The following is a 14595-nucleotide window of genomic DNA, read 5'->3' as shown; positions in this document are numbered from 1 at the left end:
TTCCTTCCGGGTCAGGGCAAACAGTCCTTTTCTTCACCCCGGGAGCATGTCGTTTCTTCCGGACACGTGATGCTGACGCACTCCCGGGTTATAGGGCATACAAGAGCCCACTAGCCCCCCTACAGCGACTCCTGGCGGCCCCCCAAGGTATCCAGCAGGGCTATGTCACAACACTACAAAGTCCATGAGGCCCTGCTGGAACTTGGGGCACGAATATGCTGTCCGGAGGGCTCCTCCTAGCGGCCTGGGGGTGAGGGCCGGACTGGGAAGCCGGCAATCCTCCACAGTTCCCCCCTCTCAGCGAAGCCAACTGGGGTGGAGCGTTGATCCCCGCAAGGGACGTTCTCCTCCAAGAGGACGCGTCATCCGGACCTTGGCGACGATGTCGAGATCCCCCAGCGAACCATGGGGGAACGGTGTATCTGCTATCCCACCGCTCCCCTGTCCTCCGGGGACAACTTCGCCATAGGTGGCCCGGTTGACGGCAGTTGTAACACCGCCGCGTCCTCCTGGTTGCCTCTCTTCTCGGGACCTAAAACACCTCGGGAATTCAGTCAGGGTTAGCTCCTCCCTTTCCTCCCCAAGGAGGAATTACGGCCGCTTTGCTGCTCTCAGCACGTTTCTTTAACATGTCAGGAGACCCACGTCTCTGTTTGGGAATCTCCTGCTTTTTTCTGGGGCTGGTGCACAGCGTGAGGCTCTCTATGGAAAAGAGAGAGCCTCTTTGCTGTTTGCACACCCGTTGTCTTATATAAAGTCAGAGGCGGCGTCATTAGTACCGTATCGCTCCGGTTAACAGCACTATTCAGCTGTACCGGGGAGATCAGCACTTCCCCCGCCCCTCCAGTAATGATCGACAACTCCCTTAATTTATCGGTCGGGGTCTGGAGTGGCGACTCGCTCCGGCAGGCCATGTCACCACACATGCCTCCGAACGATCGCTTCCTCCCCGCGGCCAATCTGTCATGGTGCCACAACTCCAGTGTCGGGTTCACAGTGCTTTGGCAGCCGCTACTTATTAAACGCGGGTGCCGATTCACACTGCGTCCCCTTATGATATACGGTACAGAGAGCACCTACCTGCACCGCCGCATTAATCGAGGCCGGGGCTTCATGGCCTAAGCGCCGAAGGTATTCTTCCAGTCTTATCAACGGCGGCTTTGACTGTAGCTCCCCAGCTCCTCCAGACGTTTCCTCAAGTCCGCAATCCCCTGAAAGAAACTTATTACGGGCTTGAGTACCTCTTCGAGATCGCGCACCATATATTCAGTTAATTCGGCTGGAGGTACGTACATTTCCTTATTTTGGTCACCTGCCGACCGGGAACCAATGAGCACGTCCACTCCTGGCACGTGCTCTGCTGGGCTTCACAAGGTCTCCTGGGACTTGGAGTCTTCTGAGGGACGGGTGGCTGCAACAAGCCGACTGAGGTCTGCCTTTTTTACTTTAACGGCAGATCCTTCAGTCACATCCCGCCCCTCTTTACCTTTATAAAAAGTTGGCGCTGCTTCGCTCGCCGCCCCCTTCCCCTTCAGGGAGCGCAGACGCGTTGGGGAATTATTTACCTCACCGACGGCTCCAAACTGACCTTCTTCCTGGTCGCCGTCGCGCGTGGGTCACGTGGACATTGTCTGCCAATGGGCTTCCTTCCTGCGGATGCCTAGACTGGCTTGCTTTCTTTCCTTCGCGGCCCATCTTGTCTAGGTGTGAGGCGGGGCATGCTCTTTGTCCGCTTCGTGCAGACAAAGCCTCTGCAAACAGAGAAAAACAAGCTCCCGGCGGTCGCGTACTTCTCCAGCACTTAACCTCGGAACGTATGCGGTCTCGCTCCAACTCCCTGTAATAATCTTCGTGAGTTGCAATCCTGCAACGTTCCGGCTGTCCGTCCCGCTCGGTGTTGTGCTCTGCGTTGAGCTGCTCCCGATCTTCCTCACTGCCCGTCAGGTAAGTCCACAGCGTCTCCACTGGATCTGGGACAGAAGTCCTTCTGGGCAATTCCAGCCTTCTTCCCAGATTTCTTCCCCATGGATGTCTGCTGTAGAGGACGGCTCACAGCTGCAAGCGCTCTTGGTCGCGGGTGGAGTTTTCACCTCCGCGGTTACTAGAGGGACCTTCCCTGGGTTCTCTGCCACCACAAAAGTTATTTGTATTGCAGATTCTCTGCCAACGGACGGCCAGAGTCTCCTGCCGACTACGCCAGTGTAGCAGATAAGGCTTTTGTCCACCTCTTGAACCCTCAGGTACCACTCTGATGACCAGGTGAAAGTATAATAACTATTATTTATTTTATTATACTGTGCACAAAGCACTCCACACACCACACTACTCATATACTCAATAAACTCTTACAATACCAATACCTCCTCGCCCAGACACTTCGCCACCCTACCTCCCAGCTCAGCTCAGTGTACTGGGCTTCCCAGAGTCCTTTTATACACCCTGACCCGGAAAATGGTTCCTGGCCAAACCCACAAGTCCTTTTTTCCTTCCGGGTCAGGGCAAAACAGTCCTTTTCTTCACCCCGGGGAGCACGTCGTTTCTTCCGGACACGTGATGCTGACGCACTCCCGGGTTATAGGGCATACAAGAGCCCACTAGCCCCCCTACAGCGACTCCTGGCGGCCCCCAAGGTATCCAGCAGGGCTATGTCACAACACTACCAAAGTCCATGAGGGCCCTGCTGGAACTTGGGGCACGAATATGCTGTCCGGAGGGCTCCTCCTAGCGGGCCTGGGGGTGAGGGCCGGGACTGGGAAGCCGGCAATCCTCCACAGTATGTATAAACGGTATTTATGCATGTACTTTAATTTTACATGGCGGTTTATAGTTTGATCAGCAGACTTATGTACAGTAAGGCAACATTAGTGTGCATCTGTTTAAAATGAAACATCAGAGATCAAAGTTATTCTCATAATCTTATTAAGCAAGTTGATTATCTGACTTGTTTAAATCCAGTACAGAGCAAAGGGGAAATAGAGCAGTGGACAAAAAACCAATCGCACTCTTACCAGCTGAAACTTAACCTGACAGGCAGATTTTGGTCTCTGGAAATTAACACTAGAGTACCTGAAGAAATCTCATAAAGCAAAATAAAGAATATGCAATTTCATACAGGACAGTGACCAGTGACAATAATTCACTGATTATCATTCATTATTGTCTAAGGTAGCTAAACACTAATGTGCTCATCTGGGCTTCTTGAGACAGCGTGCAAATAAAAGAAAAAGAAGTGAAGGGATTATTTTTGGCAGGGAAAGGTCACAGGGAACTTCAGACAACATACTCACAGTTAATACTTACAAGTGTAACTGAATCTGATGGTCTTGCCCCATAGTCTATGGTAACATAGCATATAATTTACCTTAAGACTCCTCTTTGATCCTTTTGTTGCATTTTGGTAAAAGGAGCAGACTGCATTGTGACATTCTGTTTACCAGCCCAGCAAGGTAATCATGAATAGATTAGATGGTAATTTAACACAATTTCTAAATCAATTAAATCCCAGTAGACTTTTTTCTGCAAGGCATTAACCAGCTCTGGATGGAAATGCCAGGTCCATCCTGGGCACACACATAAGGCTAATCTAGTGTCAGCAGCCAAATTATTTTGTAAGTGTTTAAGAATTGAAAAATAACTGAAGTACTCTGAGAAACACTACGGACACAAGAGAGAACATGCCAGCACTACATATAAAAATTATCAGGCTAAATAAGCTCAATGTCCTTGTGGACTTATTTATTGGATAAAGTGGGGTCATCATTTTGTGTACATGTGTAATTGTCTTTAATAGCATCTTACACAGTGGCATGAACCATTGCACAAATATATAATAATAACTAAAAAAATTGTAATCATGTTTGCTTTTATCTCTAAAGTAAGGCTTTGTCTCATTTTGCCAAAGGTGTTTATTCATGTTGACTCATGTTGAGATCTGGGGGATTAATTTAAAGTCAACCACAGTATGTGTAAGTGCTTTCTGAAAGTGATGTTAATGGTGACTTTTAAATCAAAAAGAGATGAAAAAGTGTTGAGAGCAGATGGATTGGCATGACTTCCTAGGGTATTGTCTGTCTTGAGCCCAGTGCTGCTAGGATGGGCTCAAGCTGCTCCAAACCAAGGAATGCAAAAAAGCACTTACAGAAAATGGATGGATAGACTGGTACATCAGATCACAGCCATCACATAATCATTGCTTTTGCTTTTACCAGTCAGAAATTATGAATCTACTGAAGAAAAATGATACAGACTGAACAAAAGACTGACTTTGCCCAAGAACCAATTATTAAATAAATTAGAGAAAAAACTGAAGCAAAATATGACATGTTACAAGTGTGAATTATAACAGTTCAAATTGCCATAAACCATGGTTTCCCAATATGTGTGGCCACTGAGTAAGTGGGAAACCAGCAATCTTGTTATTGATGTCACACTGATAACTACAGTAAATCAGACCTGTAAATTCAAAATGTCCCAAACACGAAGCAACGTTTATATGTCAGGAGTGGCTTGTTTTATGAGTGATTCTTTTACTAAAACATCTGAATGTGGTAAAAGACAAGCTTGTTCTCCCTAGTTTGAAGTTAAATACGATTGGGTGGCATTTACATTTATATTTATTTGCTTAGCGGATCCTTTAATCTAAAAGAGGTCAACATAATTGAGTAAACATCAGTCCTGGTGGACTGTTTGGAAAACAAGTGTTACAAGGTAAGGTTACAAAATTGATCATCTCAGACGAAGAGCTCAGAACAAAATGCAAGCTAGTTAACGATTCCTAGGTTACAAAACCTAATAGCTAATATCAAAACTAGGCAGATATTCATCAAACAGTTCTTCAATTGTTTTTTAAACACATTTAAGGGAGTCAGAATTCTGAATAGAGGGTTGGTACCTCGTTCCACCAGCCAGGAGCTACACATGAAAAAAGTATGAAGCTGAGACTTCATTACTTTGCAGGGGTGGCATCACCAGACACCATTTAACAGCAAACCTGAGTGGCCAAGAAGGCCAATAGGACTCAGAAGTGTCTCTGTATATATAGGTGCTTATCCATTCACTACTCTGTAGGCAAGTGTCAATCATTTGAACTTAATATAGTATATGCCACAACAGGAAGCAAAAACTAGTGATCTGAAGAGTGGAGTGATAAGGCCCCAACTCAGCTAGTTGAACACCAGACATGCCGTTGTATTTTTAAATTATGTGAAGCGGCTTGATGACCATACCATCCTGGACCAGGAGTTGTGCTTCATAATCTGTCAGATATCACCTGATCTTGTGGATAATGTATAGAGTGAATATGCAAGATCGAGGAAGAGCATACCAATGCATCTTGGCAGTAGGGACTGGACTGAAGGTAAACTGGAAGGTGTCAGGTCCAAGCAGATCACAAAAGGATAACAAAATTAGTCGATTAAATATTTTTTTTTCCAGTCAGAAAATGATCCAAAGGAACACAAAGCCAGGACTGTAACTGTTTATAAATACAAAAGTTTATGTGGCCCTGGGCAAAGTCCAGAAATTAATCTGAAAGAATCTTACAATGAGGCATGAAATTTGTACAGGACGTGTTACAACTTTACATGTTTTGATGATAAGAGTGAAAAAGGAAAGATTTTTCCCTTCCATTAAAGTGGTGTAGTGGAGAAATAAAGGCATATGCTGTCAGCTGTCTTCCGGGAAAGTACTATTTATTTCCCGAGTAGTGCATTAAAACCCCCTTTGTGTTGCTTTTGACTAATATATTATTTAAAGCTATTTACTGGACACTACTTCTTTTTATGTTGTTGTTTGTCTTTTCTGCGGTGGGGCTGGTGCCCCACCCAGAGTTTGTGTCCTGCCTTGGCGCCCTGTGTTGGCTGGGATTGGCTCCAGCAGACCCCCGTGACCCTGTAGTTAGGATTATAGCGGGTTGGATAATGGATGGATGATCTTTGGCTTTTGTTAACAAAAGCCTCATGCCAGCTGCATTGAGTAAAGGGAGAACATCACAAATCCATATTGACTGGGAATAAAGCCCAGCTATTAAAGCAACAATCCTAAACCACCATGATACCTTTAATCAATGACAGTTCATACACTTAACATTTCGGGTCTGTTTCATATTTGTAATAAGTAGCTCTGAGTTCTGACATTGTATTGCTTGTCTTAGATTAGCAGGAAGTCAAGCAGACTATGTGTGACACCTTTGCCTCTGCCCCTTAAGGTCCAAATAACCGTATGAATGTATGCATTTTTGATTAAAGTCATTCCTTGCTAATCTTCTTAAGATTGTTCAGCTGTCACAATCAAAACTCCTCACTCAAGTTGTTCTCCTGAACTCTGAAACCTAAGTCCCAATTGTCCAGTCTTTGAAACTTATTTTAGTAGTGTGTACATTCTATACCAGGGGTGGGCAACGTCAGTCCTCCAGGAGGCACAGTGGCTGCAGGTTTTTGCTCCAACCCAGTTTCTTAATGAGAAGGTCAATTATTGCTGATGAAGTACTTATTGCTTAAGTGGCATTTTTGATGCTTCATTTTACTGGTCTCACTTGTTAAGGTTCCCCACCCTTAATTGGGCTTATTTTAATCTTAAACAGCTGCATTCACTGTTTGAATGGCTCCTTATTACGAGTAAGATGTAAATGACAAAGGCAGCCAGCAGGTTCCCCATCTAGTTTGTTTCCATTTACATCTATGTGTGTTCACTATGCACTGGTTTGATTTAATAAAACACTTAATAAGAAAATGTAACAGACTGAAAATTATCCTTTTTAGGCTTCAAATCACTTGGATGATATCTTTGGAAAGGAAAAAAAAATCTACAATATAAGAACCTTACATTGCAGACTAACAAGCCATAAAACTAAATCAGGTCTGAGACTGGCAAGGATTGGTTTCTAATTAAGCAGATGGGTTGGAATGAAAAACATGTAGGCACTACGGCTCTCCAGGACTGACATTGCCCACCCCTGTTCTATACCATTGATCTAGCTATGTAATCTTTTACTGTACACGATTACTTGCATAACCCACTCCACTCCACTGGCTTTACTCACTGTTTTTGTGCTGTCTTCAAAACACTTCCCTTGTCTCTTCAAAGTTGGCAGATCTCCTCTACACACTCTCGCTCTAGGTTCCCCCTTTTTCAGCTCCTCCGGCAAACTGATTTGCACGTTCGCCTTCTTGTTAAAATGGACAAGGCATCCTTCTTTCCAACAAACACTGAGAAAAAACATGACCAGTCATTTCACATTGTGATATCTTGTGGATGGAGTGTGGATCAGGCTTGTATCTCTTTACACCCTTATTAATAAATGATCTGGCCAAATATGCTTATAAAATTGAGCTTTCTATTTTCTGTCAGTGCTAGGTCTCATCCTCTTTATCCTAGATAATCACATTTTAATTATACCGAAAGTATGCAAGTTTTGAAATTTTCCCATTATTAGTAGTAAGCTAACTCCCCTGTAAAGCTTGGTAGCTCTACGAGCTGTGAAATACAAAGCTTTACAGTTTAAAAAGGGATAAAATAAGTAAAATATTTCCTACCATTGGAGCTGTCTGCAGGGAAAGTAAGTAGATGCAAGAACACAGAAAAGCAGGGACAGTGCTCAGTCCCCTCATGGTGTCCATGGAAAGGAGCTAATCTGATCAGAGGTCCAGGGACAGAAAAGCCCAAGCCTCCTGGTTAATATTGAACCAGCAAACTAAAAGAGAGAGAATGGGGGGTGGGGGGGAGAGGAGGACCTGACCTGGTCACAGTCCTGAGTGCAGATTATATGTTCATCTCATATGTTAATGTGTTTCCTCTCACCTTCCATACACATGCATGTTTGGGTAATCATGGTTTTGCATGTTAGTGTGCCTGTCAGTAGACCTTGCATCCCATTTTGGATGATATATGCCTTTTCCGCCTATGTTCCTAGAAGCTCAGGCTTTCTACAGTATTGTAATGGACCAAGGAAGACTCAAAAAGATGTATGGATAATCTGGTTCATAAAACAGAAAAAACAAAAAAAGAATGAATTTGGTTAATTTCCGAACCAATGGCAACAAGTCCAGATGATTTTGCTTGATTTCACTTCTGAGAGTGCAAGTCTCTTGAAGGACATTTCTGAGTTTTTCTATCATCTTACCTTAGTACTTTTGACTATAGAATCAACATGGAGTCAACAGTGATTTTACTGCCTTTGTTTCTACAGGATTGTCCACATGGTAAAGGTACAATCTATGAAGGGAGTGTAACATTTAGTCAGGCCAAGAGTGTCGGTTTCAATAGACAGCTACTGTTTTGACTCTATTCATTAATAACAACCAAGTAAGACAACGGTGATCTTGCATACTGAACACTCAAGTATCAAACAAGAGTGAAATCTTAATAGTTCCCAATTCAAGCAACTAAGATGGAATACTCTTGTCCAGAGACTTAGAACAACCTGGACCAGAATCAACCCAGTTCAGGAAACATAATGTGTAGTGGGTCAGAGAACAAAGTGAAATATATGGAGTTCAGTCTACTTTAAGTACTTGAAGTGAGTCTGATTCAGATCCAGTACTGCAGAACTGAAATAAGCTAACTTAGATAAAGAGATTTGATCAATCTGGAGCAGAAGGAAATTGATTCAGACAACATAACTACCACATGTATTGTATTTCAATTTAGAGAAAAGAGGGAATTCACATAATGTAACTTTCTCATCATTAACACTCTGTTTAATTGCAATTTTCTGGAAAATTCTTGTTATATTGTTGCCCCTCTAATATTTTTCCTCTACTCTCCATGATCCTGATCATCCTTTGGAGTGAAACACATTCTGTTCATGTCACCCACCACCACCACCACACCCAGCCACATTCTCTTGGCATCTCTCTGGGTGTCATGCACCTGTTTATCCAGTTATTTTCCACCTTTCACTCCACATGCCCAAACCACCATAGACTGTTTGTTGTACAGTACCTCTCATCAAAGTGGGTACTGGAGCAGATTAACCAAGTTTAAAAAGCTAACATAAGGCTTGAAAAGGTGAAGCAGGTCCATTTTCAACAACATTTAACAATAGGAATAAACCCAGTCAGAGAACTTAGAAAATTGAAGGAGACATTCAGAATACAAAATAAGATGTAGTGGGCAAGGTTTACCAGATTTTATTTTATATAGTGTCTTTTCACAATGAGTCTGTAGTGAGAATTGAACCAGATACCTTAAAGCTTCAACTCTAGTACCCTAGTTGCTACACTAGCCAAAATGACAGAACAGATAAGTCAAGTTAACAAGGAGTCTAAAATTGGTTTAATCCAGTTGGAAAAATCTGAACAACTGTGACAAGAACAAAATCTATTTCAGAAGAGACTGGAGTAGGACTGATCAGGAATGCGGACATAAGAAGCTGTTCAAAGAATGAAATAGATGTGATCCATTCAATTATAAAATCAAAGATACTCAAATGGCCTTGATAAAGGCATTCTGAAAAATTTTAAAGAAATAATACATTTTATGGGATAATGTCAATGGATTTTGTCTGAACAGGTTAAGGGGACAGTGTAGTCTCACTCTGCTTCTCCATATGAGAGAATTTGCTATTATTATAGCTCCTATCAGAAGACAACATGATTTGGAGTAGTAGATGAAATGTATGCCTGTTAGCAATAACAATAGTCATGATTACTTAGAAACATGTAACAAGCAAATTTTATTTTATGGGGAGCCTATCTACAGTGACCATTGTCCTAATTCACATGATAAATATAGATATACTAGCAAAAATACCCGTGCTTCGCAGTGGAGAAGTAGTGTGTTAAAGAAGTTATGAAAAAGAAAAGGAAACATTTTAAAAACAAACGTAACATGATTGTCAATATAATTGTCGTAGGGCTTATTTTAATATTGAGAGTGAATTTGATGATTATAACGAAAAGGCAGGAGTCACCAGCAGGAAGACATGAAGCAAGGCCAACAATAACAGGCTTGAAGCGGTGGAGTAAAGAAGAAGGGAGCAGTGAGCACGACAAACAGCTGAGGAAAGTAAGGAAGCGATTGAGGAGGCACATGATCGCGGGATGTCGTTAATGTATATAGGCAGGGAGCCAACCATGTTGTAAGTGCGCGGACAGCAGCCGTGCGGAAAAAGGAAGGGGGACCGGGGGCGGCCCTTGTGCATCTCTGCTGTGAAATAAATCATCTGTTAACAGAAATAAGGAATGAAACCGCCAAAAGGAGAGGTCAGTTCTGAAAGTTCCTTACGGCATAATAGTGAGAACCACCAAAAAGAAGACGTTATTTTCGAAAGTTAGTTATTGGGCACGGCACAAAATGAAACATATTTAAAGTTTGTAAGTACAGTGTAAAGAATCAGCATAGGAAATTTGGGCTTCCTACGTATATTGGAAGTCACAGAAATAATGAGGACGGCTTTCCCCTATCTATATATACAGTTTAGGGGGTACACCCGTTTCCCCCCCTTGGGTGTTGCAATAGGACATTAAACATACCTAACTTTTGTAAGTACAGTGCAAGGAATTAGCATGCAAAATTTCAGCTTCCCACCTACAGTTTATGGAAAGTGGGAGAATTAGTGATGAGTCACTGAGGGCTTTGCCTTTTATATGTTCCATATTGTTCCAACTGGTGCACTGACTTGTTAAGTAGGGTCCAATACTTAGTCAGGAGTTGGTATTGAACATCCAGCCTTGTGCTTTAAAGTCCAATGGCTAAATCACAAAGTGGTGAGATGTCCAATTGCTATCCAGTGCATACACCTGAAGCCCAATCCAATGTACAACAACCCATCTTCCTTGCCGCATTTTAGTAAGAGTCCATTAATCTGGTAGGAGACTACAGCTGTGTTTTCTGACCACTAAAGTGCACACTTGCACAACCCACCCTTGCCCTCCTCCATGCTGTTTTGTTGATTTAGTTTCTCAAAGCTGTTTAAATATTTGTGAGCAAACACTGGTTGACCTATTGGTCAGCTGTACATGCTACATCATCCTCATCTGGGCCTCTTCCAGTTACTTCCTTCACAGGTCACTTAGGTTACTTTCTGGATTTCTTTTCTTTTAACTTTTTTAGTGACCTATCTCTGGACAGGACAGTTCATTTTAAACTTTTCCTTCATCTGGAAATGGACAGCAGAGTCCAAATATTTCCTGAACGGTGACACATAGGTCAGAGAAGCTTGCCCACAGAGTTGTAGTGGATGTGAGGGGGTGAGCCCAGCTTGGCTTGTTTTTCATACACATCAGTGTTTTGCAGTCCAAAGTTTAGGAGCTGATGCAGATTTGTTGTTTTTTCTATACTTATGCCTGTTTAGCACATTAAACAGACTCAAGGTGACTTTCTGACATTAAAATCCCACAGATATGATATATATATATATATATATATATATATATATATATATATATATATATATATATATATATATACACACACACACATCTAGTATAAATATATATCTAGTATAAATTATATATATATATATATTATTATATATATATATATATATATATATAAATCCTGGGACGAGACATGACTTTTTCAGAAAGATACTTTAATGTCCTGTGAGACAACACTTTGTGCCAAGAGATTTAACCATGCCCAGGGCCGGAAATAAAAGACAAAGAGTAGATGACAAAGTAGAACATCGTAAAGAATTCAAAAACGGTGCTGTGATGCAAATTCAGAGCAGGCTAGATATAATGAAAGTACTAAAATTCGAAAGTCTCAAAAAAATTATAGTAAAGATCGCATTACCACAAACAAATGGAAATTATTACTCGGTGAAATAGTGGAACAGTGAAAAGAGATCAAATATGTTGTTTGGATTTATATTTTAAGTCGGAGACTTGTAGATAATATAATTCATGTTGCCATCAGGCAAAAGTAGTGTTTTTTCCCAATGAATAGGTGTATCTGCGAGAATTAAAAGATTTGTTGTTTGGTGAAAATGAAATCCACATACGTAAGCGGTAGAGACGCAAAGTGGCAGGTGCATAGTGCAGGCCAGGATGTTTGGCAAGCAAGCCCCCTAAAATATATATATATATATATATATATATATATATATATATATATATATATATATAGTCATATAAAAAAGTTTGGGAACTCATATTAGCCTGCATAATAATTTACTCTACTTTGAACAAAAAAGATAACAGTGGTATGTCTTTCATTTCCTAGGAACATCTGAGTACTGGGGTGTTTTCCGAACAAAGCTTTTTAGTGAAGCAGTATTTAGTTGATTTAGTTTACAAATGTGAAAAACTGGCTGTGCAAAAATTTGTGTCCCCTTGTAATTTTGTTGACTTGAATGCATGTAACTTCTCAATGCTGATTACTTGCAACACCAAATTGGTTGGATTAGCTCATTAAGCCTTGAACTTCATAGACAGGTGTGTCCAATCATGAGAAAAGGTATTTAAGGTGGTCAATTGCAAGTTGTGCTTCCCTTTGACTCTCCTCTGAAGAGTGACAGCATGGGATCCTCAAAGCAACTCTCAAAAGATCTGAAAACAAAGATCGTTCAGTATCATGGTTTAGGGGGAGGCTACAAAAAGCTATCTCAAAGGTTTAAACTGGCAGTTTCAACTGTAAGGAATGTAATCAGGAAATGGAAGGCCACAGACACAGTTTCTGTTAAACCCAGGTCTGGCAGGCCAAGTAAAATACAGGAGCGGCATATGCGCAGGATTGTGAGAATGGTTACAGACAACCCACAGATCACCTCCAAAGACCTGCAAGAACATCTTGCTGCAGATGGTGTATCTGTACATCATTCTACAATTCAGTGCAATTTGCACAAAGAACATCTGTATGGTAGGGTGATGAGAAAGAAACCCTTTCTGCACTCACACCACAAACAGAGTCGCTTGTTGTATGCAAATGCTCATTTAGACAAGCCAGATTCATTATGGAATAAAGTGCTTTGGACTGATGAGACAAAAATTGACTTATTTGGTCAAAACAAAAAGCGCTTTGCATGCCGTAAGAAGAACACCGTATTCCAAGAAAAACACCTACTACCTACTGCCAAATTTGATGAATGTTCCATCATGCTGTGGGGCTGTGTGGCTAGTTCAGGGACTGGGGCCCTTGTTAAAGTCGAGGGTCGGATGAATTCAACCCAGTATCAACAAATTCTTCAGGCTATTGTTCAAGCATCAGTCACAAAGTTGAAGTTACGCAGGGGTTGGATATTCCAACAAGACAATGACCCAAAACACAGTTTGAAATCTACAAAGGCATTCATGCAGAGGGAGAAGTACAATGTTCTGGAATGGCCGTCATGGTCCCCTGACTTGAATATCATCAAAAATCTATGGGATGATTTGAAGCAGGCTGTCCATGCTCGGAAGTCATCAAATTGAACTGAACTGGAGAGATTTTGTATGGCAGAATGGTCAAAAATACCTCCATCCAGAATCCAGACACTCATCAAAGGCTATAGGAGGCGTCTAGAGGCTGTTATATTTGCAAAAGGAGGCTCAACTAAGTATTGATGTCATATCTCTGTTGGGGTGCCCAAATTTATGCACCTGTCTAATTTTGTTATGATGCATACTGCATATTTTCTGCTAATCCAATTAACTTAATGTCACTGCTGAAATACTACTGTTTCCATAAGGCATGTCATATATTAAAAGGAAGTTGCTACTTAGAAAGCTCAGCCCATGATACATTGATTTACTGTATGCAAATATTAAAGACGCATACAGCGTCACCCCGCTGCCTGCGTTTGGGAAAGCAGATCATAACCTGGTTCTGCTTCAGCCTCACTACAAACCAAAAGTGAGGGTCCTACCTGCAACCACACAATCATTCAGGAAGTGGACCCCGGAGGCTGAGAATGCTTTGAGAGAATGTTTTGGAACTACAGACTGGGATATCCTGCAGGGATCACATAGTGAGAACATTGAGGAAGTTGTTGACTGCACTACTGACTACATCAACTTCTGTATGGACATTGTAGTTCCAGTAAGAACTGTACGCTGCTATGCTAACAACAAGCCATGGATTAAAAGTGACATCAAGGGCCTTTTGCATCAGAAGAAAAGGGCTTTTAAAGGCGGTGATCAGCATGAGCTGAAGCGCGTGCAGAAGGAACTCCGAGTCCAGCTCAGGGCTGCGAAGGAGCAGTACAGGAGAAAGCTGGAGCAGAAGTTGCAGAATAACAGCATGAAGGAAGTGTGGGATGGGATGAAGATCATCACTGGCTGCAGCTCGAAGCGGGGTACCACCATCGAGAGAGACGTGAAGAGAGCAAACCAAATGAGCAACTTCTTTAACAGGTTTGACCACCCTAACCCACTCTCACCTCGGAGTACTACACCTTCCACACATCCTTCTGCTGATACCAGAATAGGAGAGACATCCCCACCCATAATTACAACAGCGCAAGTGAGCAGAGAGCTGAGGAGACTTCGTGCCAGCAAAGCAGCGGGTCCAGATGGAGTATCGCCACGACTGCTGAAGGTCTGTGCATCAGAGCTGGGGGGGTCCTCTACAGCGCATCTTCAATCTGAGCCTGGAACAGGGGAGAGTCCCAAGGCTTTGGAAAACATCTTGCATCACCCCAGTCCCAAAGGTATCACGTCCTAGTGAGCTGAATGA

General features: G+C 42.3%; 1 protein-coding gene across 1 annotated transcript in view; it reads right to left on the bottom strand.

Moving 5' to 3' along the window:
* The window catches only part of f2 (coagulation factor II (thrombin)), a 34834-nt gene extending 27006 nt beyond the window's left edge, over positions 1 to 7828 (bottom strand). Inside the window, exons 1-3 of the mRNA XM_028794307.2 lie at positions 7798 to 7828; positions 7533 to 7593; positions 7040 to 7205 (exon numbers count right to left, since the gene is read on the bottom strand). Of these exons, the coding sequence (XP_028650140.2) occupies positions 7040 to 7205; positions 7533 to 7593; positions 7798 to 7828 (258 nt within the window). The remainder of the gene's footprint in view (positions 1 to 7039; positions 7206 to 7532; positions 7594 to 7797) is intronic.
* Positions 7829 to 14595: the final 6767 nt, after the last annotated feature.

This window comes from Erpetoichthys calabaricus, chromosome 2 (assembly GCF_900747795.2).
Source record: "Erpetoichthys calabaricus chromosome 2, fErpCal1.3, whole genome shotgun sequence".
Classification (NCBI taxonomy): domain Eukaryota; kingdom Metazoa; phylum Chordata; class Cladistia; order Polypteriformes; family Polypteridae; genus Erpetoichthys; species Erpetoichthys calabaricus.
This window is presented reverse-complemented; position numbering and strand designations above follow the sequence as displayed.